A 20,221-nucleotide genomic window follows, 5' to 3' on the forward strand; every position below is an offset into this window, starting at 1 on the left:
GTATACATTTTCCAGACTTCTAAACAATGTATTTTAGGAAAATCAGATGAGATAAGAGCTGTAGAATCTCTCTCTCTCTTGTCGTTTCCTCATTGCTGAGGATCGTGATTTCCTACAATGCGGGCTGTCAATTCTCTCCATCTCTTGCGATTTTGGGCTGCTCTCATGGACTCGGAAAACGTCTCTCCAGTGGATTTCTGTACTTGATCTGACCATCGGATTGGTGAGCGTCCTCTGCCTCTACGTCCTTCTACAAGCTGTAGAATGGCGCAGGAAAAAAAGGACAGATGCAGAAAAATAGTGGTACTGGAGCGACAACAGTATAAAAGTGTAAAGAGTTGTAACGCCATTGCTGATGATATATTATTAAACACCATTATCTAACAGTTCATGTGTATTTATGAATAGCTTTAAATCTAAAGAACGTGCTCGTCCTTTACAATTTATTCTTGTTTTTAGCAAAGATTTTAAAGTCAAATAAGTGCTATCCGTTTTTTCAATTTAGAATTTATTTCCAAATGCAATTACATTTGCAAATTTTCACAAGAATACAATTTTTTTGTAACTACTTTTATTATTGATTTTATGTCCCTATTTTTAATTAATAAGGAGATAAAATCAAACAAAAGGAAAATCTTAGGTTTTTCTCTTTTTTTGTGTTCTACTTTAGTAATATGTTCCCTTTTTGAAGCTGCCTTCAACAAAATTAGTATAGCCAATTTGATAACTGACGCACAATAATCGAGCATGGTAGAAGAAGAAGAAAAAAGGTTAAATATATTAAAAATTGCAAACAAATTAGTAAAAAAAGAGGGAAGAAAATTTACTGCGACACTTAACAATATCACTCCAGAAAATATTCTGTCACCATATGTATTCAAACGACTGGCAGACGATTTAATGCAATGTATTTTCTATGCTATTGTTTTTTCTCAAATATTTGTGAAAGTTTATATACACAAAGCAAATAGGTAATTTTACATATGTAGTTAACTTTGATCCAAACTAAAAAGGTAAATAAGCGTATTAATGCTTCAGTTAGTCTAATAAAATAAACGGTGGACTAAAAGCCAAAAGCAAACACTAATATATATTCAACAATGCTGTTATTAAAGGAAGATCTTAAATATTATTAGAGATAGAATTAAATCAAAGGAAGGTTGTACAAATTGAAATAATTTCGTTAGTGTATACAATCTAATTTTACTATGTTGACTTTAATGTTGGTAGTATTTGCTAATTGGGCTGCTAAATATTGACCTAATCCAATCAGCGTGCAACATTTCCTTCGGTGTTTTCGTTTATTTTCAGTTCATATTGTGCGGTTAGTTGCTGCTGATGCCAAAATTTTGTTTTAAATTAGAGGATCTGCTTGTAGAAATTAAAAAATAAAAATAGGTGAGTATATTTAAGTTTACAACTAAGACGCTACTTTTATTCGTCCTTCCTGATACGTATTTATTTATTAAAAGTATAAGTTTCAAAAAGACATTTTGAATAGCGAAATGATAATTGAAAAAATTATTTTATAATTTATGGTTTATTTCTAGCAAGTATTTTTATGTCAGTATAACGCTGCATTTGCTTTGAAGTATAAGAACTAAAATAATATTTTTTCCTAGAGGTATGATCTGGTTCAACTACTTTATCATTCTTAATATTTTCTAGTGCTTAAGATTTTTCCTTGTTTCTTATTTAATATCATTTTTATTTGTGTTAATTCTACTAATCTTTTTGTTTCCTTTTTGACTAAAGTGTAGCATTGTTTCGTGTCTTACATCAACTTTCTTCTTTCAAAATGTAAAGTCATCATCATCAACCCATTGTAAAATCAAAACTAAATAATTTTTAATTATCTTACTAAGATCATGTTGCCATTGTTTATGTGGTCTTTATTTTCCTGGTTTCTCTGTCCTTGATCTCTCTTTCATTAGTTAAGCGAGTTAATTTTCCTTTCCTTATCCTAACCATGCAGCCAAATATTTTAAGATTAGTTCCCACGACTGTTCCAGGATATTTATAACCCTACTTTTAGTTCGCAGATCTTCATTTGTAATCTTGTTTTTAAACGTAAAACTTTTCAATAATTTTTTCATTTTTCTCTGTGCTATCATTAGTCTTGAAACTTGTAAGTGATAGTAACTTTGCTCCATATGTAATACAAAAAGACAATTAGATTCTACCCCTGGATTCCTGTTTATCGACACGATATGAATAAATATAAATAGTCACATAAAAGAATAGAAATACTGACCAGTTTTGTCCTAACATAATACCAAAATGTAGTTTACAAGTAAAACAAGAAAAGTAGTTTACTTTGACCTTATAATTGTTAGAAAAATATTATGATTTAAACTGGAAGAGTATTAAAGAATTAAGTTAGTTTAAACACGATTTAGAACTAGACAACTTTGGAAAACATCCACCTGCAGACAAGTTCATAAATAATTGGTTCACTTTCAACAGCAATACTAGTAAAATAAATGAGTTCCCCTGTTTTCCTGTTTATCGACGCGATATAAATAAATATAAATATTCACATAAAATAATAGAAATATGGACCAGTTGTTTTCTAGTATAATACGAAAATATGGTTTACAAGTAAAACAAGAAAAAGCAGTTGATGTTAGCAGTGTAAAGCAGTTCTATTATTTTTCTAATCACTGTTTGTGATCATTAGTTCTAAATTTAGACCAGAATCGTTTGTTCCTTAATTTTTCATCTAACGTCACTGTTATTACTCTTGTGAAAAGTTTGTACATATAATTTAATGACCTAATGCACATTCAGGTCAGGTTTATTTATCTTTGGATAGAGCAAATGTATTATGGCTTAATTTCATATTTAATATGATCCATATTTAATAGACTTCATTACTGTTTCATATTCCTTTGAAATTTTTGGCTTTCTTAAATATCTTGCATAAGCTTTTCATTGAGGGCATCTATATTTCCAACTTAGGTTATTTTTTGTGTTTGATTTCAACTTCGTCTTTTTGTTTGTTTGTATATGTTGATAGTGAATATTTTTTCTACTAGGATATCTTCTTCTTCTTCATATTCATATGCCATCTCCTCTAAGAAAGTTGGCAACCATCATGGCAATTCGCACTTTCGATACCGCTGCTCTAAAGAGGTCAGCAGAAGTGCAGTTAAACCAAGCTCTCAAATTGTTTAACCAGGAGATGCGTCTTCTTCCGCGACCCCTTCTACCCTGTACTAGGATAAAGTCAATTTAATTTCTAACTAGGTCATCTTGTTAATTGTGGAGATCTTCATGTACAAAGGCATCTCAAGGGTAGTTGAACAATGTGGTTGCGATCGTTAATTTGATCGTCTTTTTGTTAGTCTAATTTTATTTCTCACTAGCTGCCCGCCGCTTCGAACGGGTGGTGTATCTAATGAAAAAATGAGATATAATTGTCGGATTAGGAAAAAAATTACAATTAAAATACAAAAATTTAATCATATTTAGATACTCTATTGTAATGCCTTACAGTGGTAATGTTTTTATTTTTTACATATGGAGAGAGAAAAAATAACGCTGATAGTTTGCGAATCTCGAACATGCTACGTATAACTGACTACCGGTGCAAAAACATGGCAATTCTTTGAGATTTATTAATTGACCGGGAACTAAACACATTGAAATTAAAAAGCAAACTCAGTTTGCATTAGTGGTATTCTTGGAATAAGCACATCATCCTCATTCTCTAATTATTTAGAAATTATATATTTTTCAGTAGCCAGCTTCCAGATTCAGATTCAGTGATTCAGATTTTGTAAAATGATTGTTAGCGATCCAATCTTGAGCTGTAAATTGTGTGGCGGTAATCCTAGTCAATCCAATGAATTTAAGATCTTATTTGAATAATTAATGACTTCATTTGGATCAGTTATGGAATCGATTGAGTTCACTTTGAATTTTTATAAATAAATCATCTCTTCTTATTTTTAACCGCTAAACTGGCTCATTCGCATAACCAAGCATAGTGTTTGGAGCTTGCATCAATATTTGGGGAAACTTTCAAAATAAATTCTTCTTCTGACGTTATGAATTGTCATAAATTTGGTGAAAACAAAATAAGCCTGTAGAATGGTCAAGAGAAATGTTTCCATTGCCAATGTCTAATAATGCCTTTAAACAAACTTCTTATTTACATGTTTCTTGGATGCAATGCCACTTGTATGCCCATATGACGGTACTGCCAGCGCAATTTGATTTAGTACCCGAATCTTATCTAAAATTAATGAAGTTAAGAATGTTTTTTCATTGCCGTAATTTACTTTTATTATCATATCGTACGATATTTTTTGGTGCCAATTTAAAAGTGATACCTTACTCTGTATTGATTGACTCAAAGCCTTGCCGATGTATTACCGGTCTTGTTCAAATTCCCTATTGAATGCATTGTGCATGAGGCGATTAGGCGCAGGTGTCCATAATTAAATGACAGCATCAGCGATTATGTGATCTCAATGAGCATTATCTTCTAGTAAATGTAAACTTTACAGGATTCCCGACATGCTTTGCATACCTCAACATTAAAGGTTCGTAGAAATTGGAATGAAGTTACTTGACGAATATTTACTAATACTAAACGCAAGTATGTACGGCAATGCATTGATTAAACATGGCTTCGGTTATTAGTTGTTACGATTTAAAATGGCGAAAAAATTGCTTTTTATCTCTTAAATTCTTTTAAAATTACCTTTTATGCAAACTGTGTCCCTATAATAACAAACACAACAAAAAATTATCCATTTACAAGCAAGTGTTAAGGCGAGTATGGGTATATGGGTGCCAACTCTGTGGCTGTACCAAAGTTGGAGCCGTAACTATCCAGAGATTTCAAAACAAAATACTGAGGAACATTGTTAATGCTCCTTGGTGTATCTGTAACAGAAACCTCCACCAGGACCTGGGTATGGAAATTGTAACCGAAGTAATCAAGAGAACACCAGCAAGTTACGACCAGAGGCTGCATAGTCATGTGAATGTGTAAATTAGTGTAATTAGTGTAAATGTATAACAGCTTAGTGTAAAAAGCAGAGTATAGTGCTGTGATGTTATGGCATGTTAGTTGTAGTGCATTAGTTGATAAATACAGTTACAGTAAGCAATAGGGTAAGCCCTTAGCTTTAAGTATTTGCTGTTTATTAAGCTGGGTCAGAAAATAACTGATACAAGATAGTTGGTCATATGTGACCAGAGAGCAGTATATAAACACTGTATATCGGATATACACAGAAAATCGGATATTAAACAAAAGACATAGGGCAGCATTTAGGCAGCAGAGATGAAATACCTCAGAAGAACGATCGGAGTAAAAAGAACTGATAGAATCAGAAATGAAGAAATAAGAGAAATACTCAAAATCAAACCGATACTCGACTTAATCAAGGAGAAAAAATTGGCATGGTTCGGACATCTAACCCGGATGGACAATAATAGACAAGTAAAGAGTGTGGGACGCCAAAGCAATAGGGAAGAACAGAAGAGGAACACCCATTAAAGAATGGAACAGTGACATTTGGCAGATACTGCAGAGTAAGGGTAAGACTTGGCAGGAAGCAACACAGATGGCATCAAATAGGAAGGAATGGAGAAAGTTCGTTAAGAGCTGGGACACCTCAGAAGACTGTAAAATATTGTAATTTAATGAATTGTATTATAAGCGGCCCAACACCGAAAGGTACAAATGGGTCTACTGATTAAGTTCTTTGATTTTCGCTGTCTGGTCCTGTCTTCTTTTGCAAATGCTGACCATATCCGTATTCCGTTGCAATTACTACATTTTTCGGTTGTTTATTTAATTATCGTTATACTTTTCTGGTTCTTATTTTCTCTTTCTTGCTTAGGGTGTCATAAGCGGATATGTCTACAGAGAGCCTCAAATTATCTTATTAATCAGATAAACAAATATGTGAACAATAAAATACCGTCTAAAACTCCCTTATTTCCTGAATGTTTTCTAAATCCTGTATATGTTTCATTCCTGAAATATGTATGTATTTTTATGCTGCTAACTATAAGACACCTCATTTATTACTGGACAGAAAACGATTTAAACCCTTAAAGATATGTTTAATGTATAAGGTAGGAAAATATTAACAAACAACCATTTTGTAAAATACAGGACTCTACATATATGTATATAGTTAAGAAATAGTGTAGAAAGTATTTCTTTAATAGAAAATTGGACAGATAAATAATAATAAAAAATTTATTCCCTTACATAAATCTTTTTATTTTATTTTACATCTGCCTAAATCTTCTTTAATCAACAGTATCTTGAGAATATGATTGACCAACAACTACTATCTTATTCTTAATACTAAATTCCGTATTGATTAATACATTGACAACTATATTAGCATATTATCATCATCATCATCATCATCATCATCATCATCATCATCATCACCATCATCATCATTATCATCATCGTCATCATCTTGGTCATCATCATCATCACCATCATCATCATCATCATCATCGTCATCATCTTGGTCATCATCATCATCACCATCATCATCATTATCATCATCGTCATCATCTTGGTCATCATCATCATCACCATCATCATCATTATCATCATCGTCATCATCTTGGTCATCATCATCATCACCATCATCATCATTATCATCATCGTCATCATCTTGGTCATCATCATCATCATCATTGCTGCTACCGCCTGAGTTGAGCGTCGACCTTCCTAAGCTGATTCCTTCATTCGGTGCTATTATAAGAGAATAAGCTGCTACTAGCGTAATTTTTTTTTATATTGGTACACCCTTCATATAAACGTCTGTTAAGTTTCATTTGAATCTGTTAATTCGTTTTTTATTTATAAGTCATTTAGTATCGACGTGTCACAGTAATTTTTTACAATGAAAAGATCAAGTCTCTTTATTTTTCTCCCCGAACCCGTTTGATCAAAAATATCTTCGTAACAAGATCTACGTTATTGCTAAAGTTACAGCTTATTGTATTTAACAAATCAAGCATCGTACAGTGACTGAATTTTTTTTAAGATTTAAAAGCAAAAGAAATGTATGAACTAAATTTCTAAGTGTATAAGAATTTTTTGCCATCAATTAGTACAGTAGAAAGATATGTTGCTAAATTTAAACATAGTCGAATAAGTCTTAAACACGATCCAGTCTTCCTTATTATCTTAGAATTCGTTTATTTATTTAAACAGTAACAGAAAGAACTCATTTGTAAAGAGACATTTTATAAAAAATTTAAACTTATAGGCCACTAGTTATGTATTTTAAAATTTATTACCAAAAATTACAAAGGATCTACAAGTAACAGTGACTAATGTTTTTTTATAACGTAATTTACTATTGAAAGTTCCCACAAGAAACCCCGTATTCTTTCGAAATCTCAGATGAATCTAATTCCATTTTAGAATGTTTGTTTTGTATTCTGTGTTTTATTTTTAAAACATTCAGACGGCATTTTCCTGAAGGTAATATGCTCTGTGATATATATTTTACGGTAGTTTACCGAGGTTAGTCTTACGATGTCTATTTTAGGACGCATCTAATGCAGAAAGTTTCAGATGCCGTTTTGGGAACATAAAAATATTTATCATGTAAAGTAGCTACAACATTTACATTAGATATAGTTTCTGTTGCTAGCTGTAATGGTCTGTAATAAAATTCTGAAAGACCTTCATTTGTAGTAAATCCCTTGTTTTTATAAAAATTTCAACATTGAGATCGAAACCATGATTTTCCGGAATTAAATGGTTGGCGTATATTAAATTCCGTTGACAAAAAAGTATATTTTTTTTCATTATTCATTTTTAAGAATTTCTTCACCTTAGTAATGAATATCTTCCTATCTTCTCTGTCTTTATTATCACTTAATGTATTTACAATAAGAATTGTTGATTTGTAAAGCGGTGTTAATCTATTTTTTCCTTAAAGTTTAAGAAGGCTGTGAGCTTCTGAAAAAAAAAAGGATTTCCACAGCATCTTTATTGGTAATTTTTTTAGAATATAGCTATAAAAGCCTGCAGTTTTTATGAGTATTATATCTGTTGGTATGTGAAAATAAAATTGTTGATTTTTCCTATTTTCCTTAAAATTTCTATCATATTTTCACACCTTTTAAATTTCTAATCTAATCTAATATATTTAATATAAAATTATATTAAATATATTTTAATATAATTATTCTTACTTATTTAATATAACTATTCAAAAATCAATTAGCCAAATCGAACAAATCCTTACGCCCGAGTGTTTTAAAAAAGTTATTCATAAAGTGTGGAAACGATCTATTATCTCATGACCTTTTACATTATTTATTTTCCTATAATAACAAAGGACAGAACATTTTGCTGGCAATGTTTTCGACTGGTATGAAAGTTTGTTGCCTGGCAATTTTCGCGAATTAAATTTTGACAGTTAAATTACGAGACGACAGTCGAGTGATTTTGCAAAACTGTTATAAGCGAAAATTGCCAAAAGCCAAAAAACTTTTAATAAAAAATAAACTTAAAAAAAAATAAAAAAAAGAAGAAAAGTTTGCCGGTAAATAATTTTCTCTCGGTTGATATTCAACAAGACTATTTTACGATGCAATTAATGCACCATATCAACGAAACATAATCTTTATTTATTTGTTAACAATATTAAATGTAGAATTATTATAAGCTATAGTAGATTGCCCATTATTTTCTACCAAAGCATGATTTTCGGTATTATTAATCTGTAGCATTTGGGAACTCGAAGGTCCAGCTTTATTTGTTGTTCTGAGATTTTCGATCAGCTGGTGGTGACTGAAATCCAGTAGCAGATATGGTTTTAGAGAGCTTGCATTTAAGTGACCCGTTAATTTAATTAACTCCTGTTCAGAAACACCTTGCTTAAACAAGGCTTACACAGCTGAAGATCGATGAGAATGGTTTGTTTTTTGTGTCTATTCTTATTTTTTCAACTGGCACTTTTGTCCACTTAGATATGGTGTGGATTCAAAGTGGACAGTTTTTGAACCAAGATCCATCCTTCCAATTGGGATAAACGGCAAGAAAGAGTCTGATAAAATCATTGGTCCCCTTTAATTCATTAATTTCAAAAATAATCTAACTGGGCATACATTTTCGTTTGATGTATTTCTTGCCAGCCATTTGCTGCTTGCCGTTACAAGCCAACTTTTCGATCCGCCTTGATTTGTTAGAAAATGCTGTTGTATTCAATTCGTCCCGTAAATTCTTCCATAACATTCAATTCCTTCTGGAAAAAGGGAATTTTGCATGGATAGCGGTTGCAGTTGCTTCTTCTGGAATAGCAGCCACATTGTTAGAAGGATGCCGTACGGCTCATTCAGCATTCAAATTACCGTTAAATCTTCAACCTATTGAAGAACCAACGTGTAATATTGCAAAACACTCAGCAATGGCCAAAGTTTTAGCGGCATCGAAAATCATCATCTGGGACGAATGCACAATGGCGCATAAACGTGCATTAGAAGCACTTAACCGAACATTAAAAGATTTACGCAATGACTCGAGATGTTTTGGAGGAGCAATGATTTTACTGTCTGGCGATTTCCGCCAAATACTGCCAGTAATTCCAAGATCTACGGCTGCCGATGAAATAAACGCTTGCCTAAAATCGTCAAATCTATGGCGCTATGTGAAGAAACTGCAGCTGACAACAAACATGAGAGTTACATTGCTTAATGATACAGATACATCTGCTGAAGATTTCTCGGAGCAATTGCTGACTATCGGTAATGGTCAAGTACCTGTCGATGAATCGAGCGGATTAATATCATTTCCAAATAATTTCTGTAATTTTGTCTCATTAAAAGACGAACTTATTAACAATGTATTTCCAAATATTATTTCTAACTACAAAAATAATGAATGGTTGAGTGAGCGAGCAATTTTAGCGGCTAAGAATAAAGATGTAGATGACCTGAACTACATAATTTAAAATAAGATCATTGGAACAATGCATTCATTCAAATCTATTGACTGCGTCACAAATGAAGATGAAGCCACCAACTATCCAATTGAATTTTTAAACTCTTTGGACGTGCCTGGCTTACCACCGCACAATTTACGCCTAAAGGTTGGCTCCGTAGTAATCATGCTTCGAAACATAAACCAACCAAAACTGTGCAACGGTACGCGTTTGGTGGTTAGTAAATTGATGAAAAATGTAATTTACGCTACGATAATGATAGGAAAATTCAAAGGTGAGGAAGTTCTCATTCCGAGGATCCCGATGATCCCAACCGATATGCCGTTTGAATTTAAGACTTCAATTTCCGATACGTCTTGCATTTGCCATGACCATCAACAAATCACAAGGCCAACCCTTAAAAGTTTGTGGTTTAAATCTAGAACATTCATGTTTTTCCCATGGTCAATTATACGTGGCATGTTCACGGGTCGGAAGACCATCTGCGTTGTTTGTTTTTGCGCCTGATAATAAAACAAAAAATGTCGTGTATCACAAGGTACTTAAATGTACTAAATACTATGTACTAAAATACAGAAATAATAATGAACGATTAATGTAGTTATTTAATTTTTTTTTGTATTTTTTCCAATAAAAAAAAAACACGATCTGCTTATTTATTACCATTAAGGCGGAACAAAGTTCGCCGGGTCAGCTAGTATATATATATATATATATATATATATATATATATATATATATATATATATATATATAAATAGACCTTCTGGACCTCTGCGTGTTCAATGGGATATTTTCCGAAACCAATTTTTTGATTTCTTCACCTGAGTGGCATCCAAATCTTGGTTTTTCGTCTGGATTCATGATATCTGTCTAAAATTGATTACGCCTCAATGAGATTTGTCAAATTGACAACAATAGAATTACCAGATATCTTCGTGAGGGATCTGTCATAATTATGTCGCTGAAAAATCATGGGCAGGAAGGAGTTTTGTGAATTAGAAACGTGGCGTTGCTATGACATTTTATCAGTTAAAAATAATTTAGTGAAACAGTCACAAGAATAGAGTTAATATCGAAAAAAATATAGATATCTGAATTCACCAGCAGAAAACCTGTTCCCTATTTAAAATTTATGGGTTGTACTGCTGGAAGTGAGGAGGTTGATATTTGACAGATATCTATATCGTTAAAACATGACTTCTTTAGAATAAACATCGATTTGATTTAGTATTTTACAAAATTCAATAAATATTGACAAATATCAGGGTGGATTCATAACAGTTTTATACATAAATCAACAATGCAAGATCCTACCGAATATTTATTATGTCATTTAATAACATTGTAAAAAATATATTAAAAAATATTTTTCATACAAGTACCTAAAAGGTATAATATATTTTCATATTCCCTTCTTCCCATCGGCATGTTTGCCTTTACATCTGGTATAAATCTTTTATTGAATTTTTTAGCATATTTTTCTTAAGCAAACGATATTTAAATTCCAAATTCCGCGAATTTCTTTGTCGCTAATTTATTAAACGGACCCAGCAACGGAAAATCATTATTTTTAAGGAAATTGGGGATTTTTAAAACACATGCTAAGATTGGAAATAAGTTAAGAGGATTTTGATTATATGTTATAGGATGTAGAAAATTATTTCTACCATGTAAGATGTTTGGCGGCTATGCAGGAAAGTGTTATTACATTTTCTATTATACTACTTGTAAAAATAATTATATACTAAACAAACTCCAACATGCATTATATATTTAACTGAGATCTAAAAAAGTGACAATCTCAGTGATTACATATGCTTTGAAAAATCCTACTATTGTGCAGAGGTACAGTAACATACCATCTTTAACTATCGGCTGAACACTATTTCGTCTCTTAAATTATTTGCATTCCTGAACTCCTGGATATATTTTTCTGTATTTTTAGTACCGTACCTACTTCCCTGCTTGGCTTTTTTAGCAAACATCTCGCTATACTCTGCTTAGATGGTAAATCAGTTTTTGTTTTTTTTGGTACATCCTCTGTATGCGAATTCTGTTGAGGATGTCTCTGATCTTAAGGAGTCTTCTTGTGACCGGATAGAAGAAGTATCTCATTCTCTTCTTGGTCACCTCCCTTACATGCTTAGTTGCATTTGAAACTCGGTCCTGATATAACGATCCTTCAATAAGTCTGTAGCAGGCCGTTTTTGTTATTTATGAGTGCCTCGAGTTAGATTCTGCCGTTGAACTCAACTGGCATTGTATACAACATTACAGCTTCATCATCAGCTCTAACGTAGGCTTAGTATAATTGAATCTTCTTGGCCTGTAATAAACGACTGTTTCTGAAAATAAAAGCTTAAATTAGTTTTTTGCCATAGGTATTTTTTTTTTTTTGACTTTTTAAGTGTTTCTGACGAAATTTATTTTTCTGTCGAGGTGGATTCCAAGGTACTTGGTGACTTGTTTTGATTGGATTCTGTTTGCTCTTATCCTTAGTTTATCTATTGGTCGGTTTTATTACTGCGCAATATTCTACGTGTTGATTTTTTTTTCATTTCTCTAGGTAGTCAGCAATTGTTCCTAAGTGGTCTTCAAATTTATTGAAAAATTTTTCCGCCTTTTTTTCCTGCGGTGTATATTGCGGTATGTCCACGTAGAGGGCTGTATTTGTTATTGCATCTGTTGGCAAATCAGAAAAAAATGTTGTATAGAATAGGATTTAGATAGATATAGGAGAGGTTAGGTATAGCTTTCTACATTTCAAAGTAAAAAAAAAACTGTCCACCTGGTAATTGTCATTCCACTATGTATCATCGTTTGCTTGTAGCGACCTCTATTCGAAGAAAAATTAAGCGAAAAGACCTCTTATCGATGGCGATTTAAGTAAAATGCAAACCTGAGTTTACTAAAAGCTACAAAACGATATTAGGAATATATTTATTTCGACAATAGAGCAGAAGTTTATGCACGCAAATCACCATCATTTGCACTCTTTAAGTAGAGCAAAAACTTTAAAATTATTATAACATAGACAGTGATATTTCTTTTCAATTTGGCTCTCATCGTTCCCCTATAAGTATTTCATAGATTTACAATCATTAGACATGCAGAATTACTAGTTTTATACCAATAGGGACAAAACACAATATAAAAGTGAACTCGTATCATAGAAATAGCGGAAATTAAAGTGTCATTTAACAGTATATGTGAAGACTACTGCTACATGTACATGATGCTCTTTTAAGCAAATTGTTTAAAGTACAGTTAAATACAACTGAATGAAATTTACAAAAATATTTAAATTTGTTATTTTTATATTGGTACTGGTCCTATATTAATAATTTTAAATTGTTGATGAGCAAAATTGAATAAAAAACAGTGACTGTTCTATGTATATTTAAGAAGTAGATAATTCTTCTTCACTAAAGTTGCTCGCTTTTGTTGGTTATTTTTGGATTTGTTTTTATCTCTCAAAATATTTGAACATTCTACTAATATCAACCGGCATTGTAGTAAATATTGTAGTTGAGTTACTAGGTTGATTTGGATATGTGTGTGAAATAAATAAATAAAAATTTATATAGTTAAATATACGGTGAGGAAATGTAAAATATAGAGTACAAGGTAATACGGTATGCTAAATTAAGAGTAAATAAACGACTGTCTTTGATATAACTATTATATTTTTGTCATCTTTTATCGGTCCTAGAAGGTGGGCAGAACTGCCTTCCAGCCTCGGTTATGGAGGATTCTTTCAGCGTGGCCACGATGATATCCGAGACGACCGCACGCTGGGGTTGTTCGGACATTATCGCCGTCAATCTCAAAGCTAACCTGCTAAATAACACTCTCCTCAACCATAAGTTACTGGCCGCATCGTTCTGATTGGGACGCAAAGTTGGTACTATATTCACCATATCTCTCATTCACGCAAAATTCTAATACATTCTCGGACTTTCTCACTACGACTGAATCCTTTCCTTTCTCTGTACCTCACTGTTCATGTTCAATATCGCCCCTTCTTGTTTTGCCTTATCTTTTTGCTTGCTTCTGGCCATCCTGCTTCCCTTTGAGTCGACTTTCTTCTTGTTTTTTTCGTTCTTTTCACATATCTCTGAACTAATCTCCACCAATCTGACGACCTAAGCATGTCCTTCACCTGTTGCGTATTTGATTGCACACTATATTTTAGTTCTCTCTTAAGCAATCGCGTACCAATAGAGTGCGTAAGACAGTGTCCGATATTTCCCAGTACAAGCTTTTGTCATTTTCTTCCTTTCCAAAACTGTAAAGGTATGCTCTGAGACAACTATGTCCTCTAAGCATCTGCTCCAGGAAGTAATCCAAACTCCTATGCCCGCAGTTCTTTTTCCTGCGTAATCTTTTCAAATTACGAATCAGTGACTTCGTCCACTGCACTACCCTTCTCATCGCGTTTCATTCCTCTCGACAAACCATAATGGACCTCTCTTTTTTTCTTTTTTTAAACGTCCTGTTGCTATGTCTTCATTTCTTCTCTCGTATACTCTTCCACTTTCCTTCGGTAGCACGTGAATCGGAATACATCCGGTGATATCAACCAATGCCTCAGCAGAGAATGTTCTGTATGCACATGCCAGACTTTTATCTACTAGGGTGACCAGTACGTCTTTTTTAAAACTGCAGTACCTTAGACAGGCGCCGCGTAGAGTACAATCGATTGCACAACAAAACAAAGGGCACTCTTCCTCCCAGTTTTGGGCCCTTTGATTTTGAGCATGATCTCCCCAACGTGACGGATTTTACCGTAGCTCTTTGAGTCACTACTTCTGTATCCCCTCTAAATATTTTACGCATTTCTTTGGAATCATACTCTTTTCTACATATTCAAATGATATCAGGTCCGTTTTCCTTGGTCTCTTGAGAACTATGGCCTCAGTCTTGTCCGCAGCCAGTTTTATGCCATGTATTTTTATCCAGTCCTCGACTTGGTCGCATATATGCTCGCACCGAAGACAAGTTCCTCCCTGGTCTGCACCACTACCTGCATAGCAAATGCGAAAGGGGTTACATCATTGCGGTATTATTGGCTTACAACGCCGTCGTATGCCAGGTTCCACAGTGTGGTTCCTAGGACAGGCCCCTGACTAACAGTCTAGCCGTCACGCCAATCACCACTTCCCTTTCTATCACAATTTTTCTGTCTGACAGATAGTCTAAAACTAAATTCATTAAGTACCTCGGGCAGCTTCTCTCTCGTAAAGCCTTAATTACCTTTTTTCCATTTTAATGTGTCGAACGCATTTTGGACATCAAACAACAGTAGGATCGCCCACCTCTGCTTAACCACTAATTCGCGCAACTCCCTGAAGACTTTTATAGTTGCAGCCATCGTGCATTTGATCTATCTAAAACCTTACTACCTGGGTGACAGCAACTCTTTAATAACTATGTCGATTCGCACTCTTATAGTTTTGGTAGATCAGGACAGGGCTCATTTATGAGCCCTTCAGACCGGACTTTAGATCTCCTAAGATGGGTCGATTGTATCAGCCTTATCATACGGACTAGTCTCTTTAGGACTCTTTAATATAGTTTAGCTTTGCACGTCAAAAGGCAAACAAATGTTACCAATTTGGGAGTAGCACGAGGCTCAACATTTTTTAGTTTGCTCTAAATCGTTGAGTTTAAACAGTGCATCCATGTGTTTAAAAAGCCACGTCGGCTCCAAAATACCAATGCAATTCACCGCTTCTGGTGGTATCACATCGAGTCCCGGAGCCTTTCTTGTCTTTAGGGCAGTTAACCCTTCGTTGAGTTCGTCTATGGTAAAAGATACAGCTTGTTCAGCTTCGGCGTCCCTTTACACTTCATGATAATGGCCGAGTGGAAACAGTTTTTAGATAACCTGTGCAGTGGCATCTCACACAGAGGGTGTAACTTGAACTGGTTCATTTTGGTTTTAAATCTCTGACCCTCTTAATATAACTATCTGTTTTTAGTTTGAAACTTATCACTATCTCGTTAATATCGTCAAAAGCTTGAAAAATATTGGGAGACTCAAATCAAAACTTTTTAAAGAAGAAGTTTAACTAAAAATGGGACGAAAACTATACGAAATTAATAAGTATATCAGAAAAATAACGAAAAGTTTTTTAAATACCTATTTCATGTTTAATACTATACCACTAAGATCTGGTCATGACTAACCAATTTTCAATTATTCTTTTACCATAAAATACTAAAGGGAACTGAATGCTAAGATCGTACCCTATGATGTTTTTTTATTTTATCTAATAACTAAAGGGAACTGAATGCTAAGATCTTACCCTATGATGTCTTTTTATTGTATCTAATAACTAAGGTAACATGCTACTCACTAAACTAGAACACTTAGTTTTTTGTTTTAGAGTCTAACTGCCTTATTCTTTTAAGTGCCTTGTCCAGTCTGTCGTACGTTGACCATCACCATAGCAAGATTTGTTTTATTAGCACTTTTTAGCCCAGTTCATTCGCGAAGTTTCGGAGTCATGATTGTCGTTTTTTTCCAATTACCCGTTGTCCGTTGAATTTACCTATAAGTATCAACTGTAGTAAGTGGTTCAAGAAAAAGAACATTTTAAAATCTCAGAACCCTTGATATTTTTATACAAATATTCCATAAATATTTTGTCTTAAATAAATTGTACCACACAACTGTTATTTTTCTTCTATGCTACTTTACGTCGATATTTACCGCATTCATTATTCTTCTATCCGTCTATTTCTGCCAATAAATAAAATAACAGAAGTTATCATTTGTATATCGGAATATCTATTTCCATACTTTAACAATAAGTAAACAAAAATAAAAAACAAAGGCAAATATTGAAACGGGTACATCTCATCTCCCGATCAACCTGTTTTTTACCTACAGCTAGAACTTGTTGAATATACTTTGTTTGTCAACAACACAAAGCAATTAAATTGCGATCTGAAACTAAAAAAAAAAGATTTACGAATCGATTTTCTTTTCTGACTCAACCAGCAAACAACTCTAATATTGCATTAATCAACGTTTCTACAAGGGGATTCACAAAATCTCGGTACAGATTGTTCATTAGAAAATATTATTACTATTAATATTAATATCTAACTATGAATGAGGCGATAAAATTATTAAAAAAAATCAGGAATTCGTATAACATTTTAATTATTTAGTGAACTTACTTATCATTATTTCTTTTGCGTTTGGCTTTTTTAACCACATTTCTTTACTTAAGTTTCTGTTATTGTCTGTCATACAATAAAGCAGTCGTTTTCTTTCATTTTATCAACAAATCTATTAGTCAGCTTGTTCCTGTCTGTTCTAAAGGTATATACAAGGTACAGCATCTTAGTCCACTGGGCAATATCTTCCGTACCATTCCACTCTTCTTGCCACGCTCCCATTGATCTTTTTCTTTCTACTTTTTTGATTGCTGTAGTCAAATGCTCTCTTCTCTCATAGAGATGTCTTCTTTATGCTCTTCTTGCAGGCTGCTATCTCTACCGCCCCACTCCTTATTGGTGTCGCGTAAAGAATGATTGTCTGTACAACACCATGTAGGGTTCTGCTCTGTTCTGAATTAGGGATCTCAATATTGAAGGGTATCAGCCTTCCCAGCGCAGCCCCACTCTTTGCTACCTTCGGAGCTACCTCCCGTGTATGCTGCCTCATCCGCCATATTGGTGTAGCGTCATTTCTAAATAATTATTGCATTTCTGTGATGTTAGCTATGTCCCTGATTTTTCATCCAGTCCTTCAAGACATTGCCCATATGTCTTAATCGAAATCGGAGATATGGCTCGTCCCACGTTACTACCAACACAGTAAGATTATCGGCAAATACGAAGGGGGTTATACCTTCTCGGTATTCGCAGTTCGTGGCCTCGTCATAAGCTAGGTTCCATAACGTCGAACCCAAGAACGATACCTATGGGACTCCATCCGTCATGTCAATAAGCGTGCCCTTATCAACCATGTGTCCTTCTTCGCCATCACATTCATCAGGTAGCTAGAACACTTCCTCTTATCCGATGTCCTATCCGATATCTTCTTTCCACTGCAGAGTCTTGAATGTATTTCTAACATCGAGTAGCAGCAGAGTGATCCAGCGCTCTTTATGCCCAATTTTGTGCAATGCTTCGATTACACCCAAAATTGTGTCAATTCTATTCTTCCTCTTGCAGACTTAAAACTGTCTCGGGAGTAGGCCTTCTGATTTCTCAATCGTGTCGTCGATCCATTCTCGCAGCATCCCCTCGTACAACTTCCTGATGCAAGGGACGAGGCATATGGAGCGATACACTTTCCCAGTTTGGGAAAGCAGTACCAATTTTGATATCCTTCAAGCCTCAGCCTCAATCTTTTACTTCATTTTAACGTCTTTTTTTCTATGTAAATATATAAAGAAAATATTGTTTTTAAAGGTAAACTATAGCTGCATGTCGGAGTAAAAGGTTACTTCTAGCGTCGTTTAACAGCCTCTAGTAAGAGGCTTTGAATTTGCGGTTCACCCAATTCACTATCGTAGAGAGGTCTCCTGACTTATTTTCGCTTATATAAATTTTATATTACGTGAATAATTTTTAATTTATTTACTGTAATGCATCATCATAATATTAACGCGAAAAAAGTGAATTTTTATTATTCTTTTGACTAAAAACCTTTTTAAAGAATGGTTCTGTGTAGAATATGAATTTATTTACTCCAAAACAATTATTTGCGACAAATTGTGTAAAATTCTTCAGTAAATTACTGACATTATCGGAACTGATTTAATCACATTAATAAAAATATTTTTATATTACTTTACATGAATCTCCCTGCATAACCACAGATGGCATTTGTTCTGGTTTAATATTTGCAAAATGTTTTCTTGTTTAACGTACAAACAATGATTTGAAGGCATAATTATTATCAGTAGCTTTTTGATTGTTTATTAAAGATAAATAAAACACGGATTAAGATAATTGGAACAGATTATTAATTACAGTAAGTGGGGCAGTTTTCTTGAGGGATTTAAATCAGATGTTATATAACATTTGAATTTTTGCAATTCGTATGTGTGTGTGTGTGTGTGTGTGTGTGTGTGTGTGTGTGTGTGTGTGTGTGTGTGTGTGTGTGTGTGTGTGTGTGTGTTTGATGAAATAAAAGTTAAAGGAAAAATATGGGATTTTGTTATTAATAAACCGTTGGTCTTAATATAATTATCAGCTCATGAACAATTTTTAATTTGTTTCTAACATTTAACATTTTTAAGAGTTTATTGCCTACAACTATCATATACCCTACAGCATAATCACGTTATAGCACTCTCATATCTGAAATCTCTTGAAGTTAGGTACTGGTGTACCTACGGTACTCAATATTCACGTATTTGTGGAGACTGTCTTCGTGATTCTTCAAAACTAAATTGATTTATGATTTACAGATATCTAGATTTTTATGTATCATATGGTATATATGTTTTTATCACTGTTTCTGATGCAGCAAGGAACATTTATATTCTTAATGAGTACTTTCTTTTAGAATCATTATTTCAGATGGATATTTCTTTTTGTATTACAATACCAGAGTTATAATGAATAGTTGTAATATAACGTCTATCCAACTATGTATTTAAAGCAACTTAATAATAAATGAAAAACAAAACTGTCTAAAAGCTATCAAAAAAATATATCGCGTCGCAAAAGTGCAATTGGGCAGGACATGTAGCCATATTATAAGACAACCGATGGGTAAAACGTATTGTCATGTGGAGACCAAGATAAGAAGTACTACGAAACATAGGACGTCCACCTACCAGATGGAATGACGACATGAAGCGTGTTAGCGTGTGCGTGTGTTAGGAAATGGATGCAAAAGACAGACACATATGGAAAGAGCTGAGGGAGATCTATGTCCAGCAGTGGCGCATACAGGTTAATGCTGATGATGAATATTAAACTGCAACTAATTATATTGGGTATTATAGACAAGATCAACAGATTATTCAAACTCTAAGGTGCATCTTAGACAATTAAAATCGTTAAAATAATACAAACATTTACTTCAACTCATTAAAAAAAAATGCATTAAAATCATCGAATTTTTCAAAGGTCAAATCTAAATCTCATAAAATCGATGCAAACGTATGCAAAAACATAAAAGTTTGTAAACATTCGAAACCAGGGTCCGTTACATTAAAAAAATACGATTATAAGTTTGCTTTGCTTTCGGAAAACATATCTGACATTAAAATTCACACCGTCGCTATTAAATT

At 33.5% G+C, this 20,221-nt stretch overlaps 2 protein-coding genes across 2 annotated transcripts in view; both read left to right on the forward strand.

Annotated features, from left to right (window-relative positions):
* Nucleotides 1-1,293: 1,293 nt before the first annotated feature.
* LOC140434032 (neuropeptide CCHamide-1 receptor-like) overlaps nucleotides 1,294-20,221 on the forward strand; it is a 54,668-nt gene continuing 35,740 nt past the window's right edge. Inside the window, exon 1 of the mRNA XM_072522013.1 lies at nucleotides 1,294-1,398. The gene's annotated coding sequence lies outside the window, so the exon portion shown is untranslated. The remainder of the gene's footprint in view (nucleotides 1,399-20,221) is intronic.
* LOC140433106 (uncharacterized) lies at nucleotides 9,129-9,959 on the forward strand. Its single transcript, XM_072521159.1, has one exon. The coding sequence runs from the start codon at nucleotides 9,129-9,131 to the stop codon at nucleotides 9,957-9,959; it is 831 nt and encodes a 276-aa protein (XP_072377260.1).

Source organism: Diabrotica undecimpunctata, chromosome 2 (assembly GCF_040954645.1).
Source record: "Diabrotica undecimpunctata isolate CICGRU chromosome 2, icDiaUnde3, whole genome shotgun sequence".
In the NCBI taxonomy this organism is placed as follows: Eukaryota; Metazoa; Arthropoda; class Insecta; order Coleoptera; family Chrysomelidae; genus Diabrotica; species Diabrotica undecimpunctata.

What these genes read in the sequence shown, in the direction of transcription:
- LOC140433106 (XM_072521159.1), top strand. Translation starts at nt 9,129, where the DNA reads ATGTATTTCTTGCCAGCCATTTGCTGCTTGCCGTTACAAGCCAACTTT.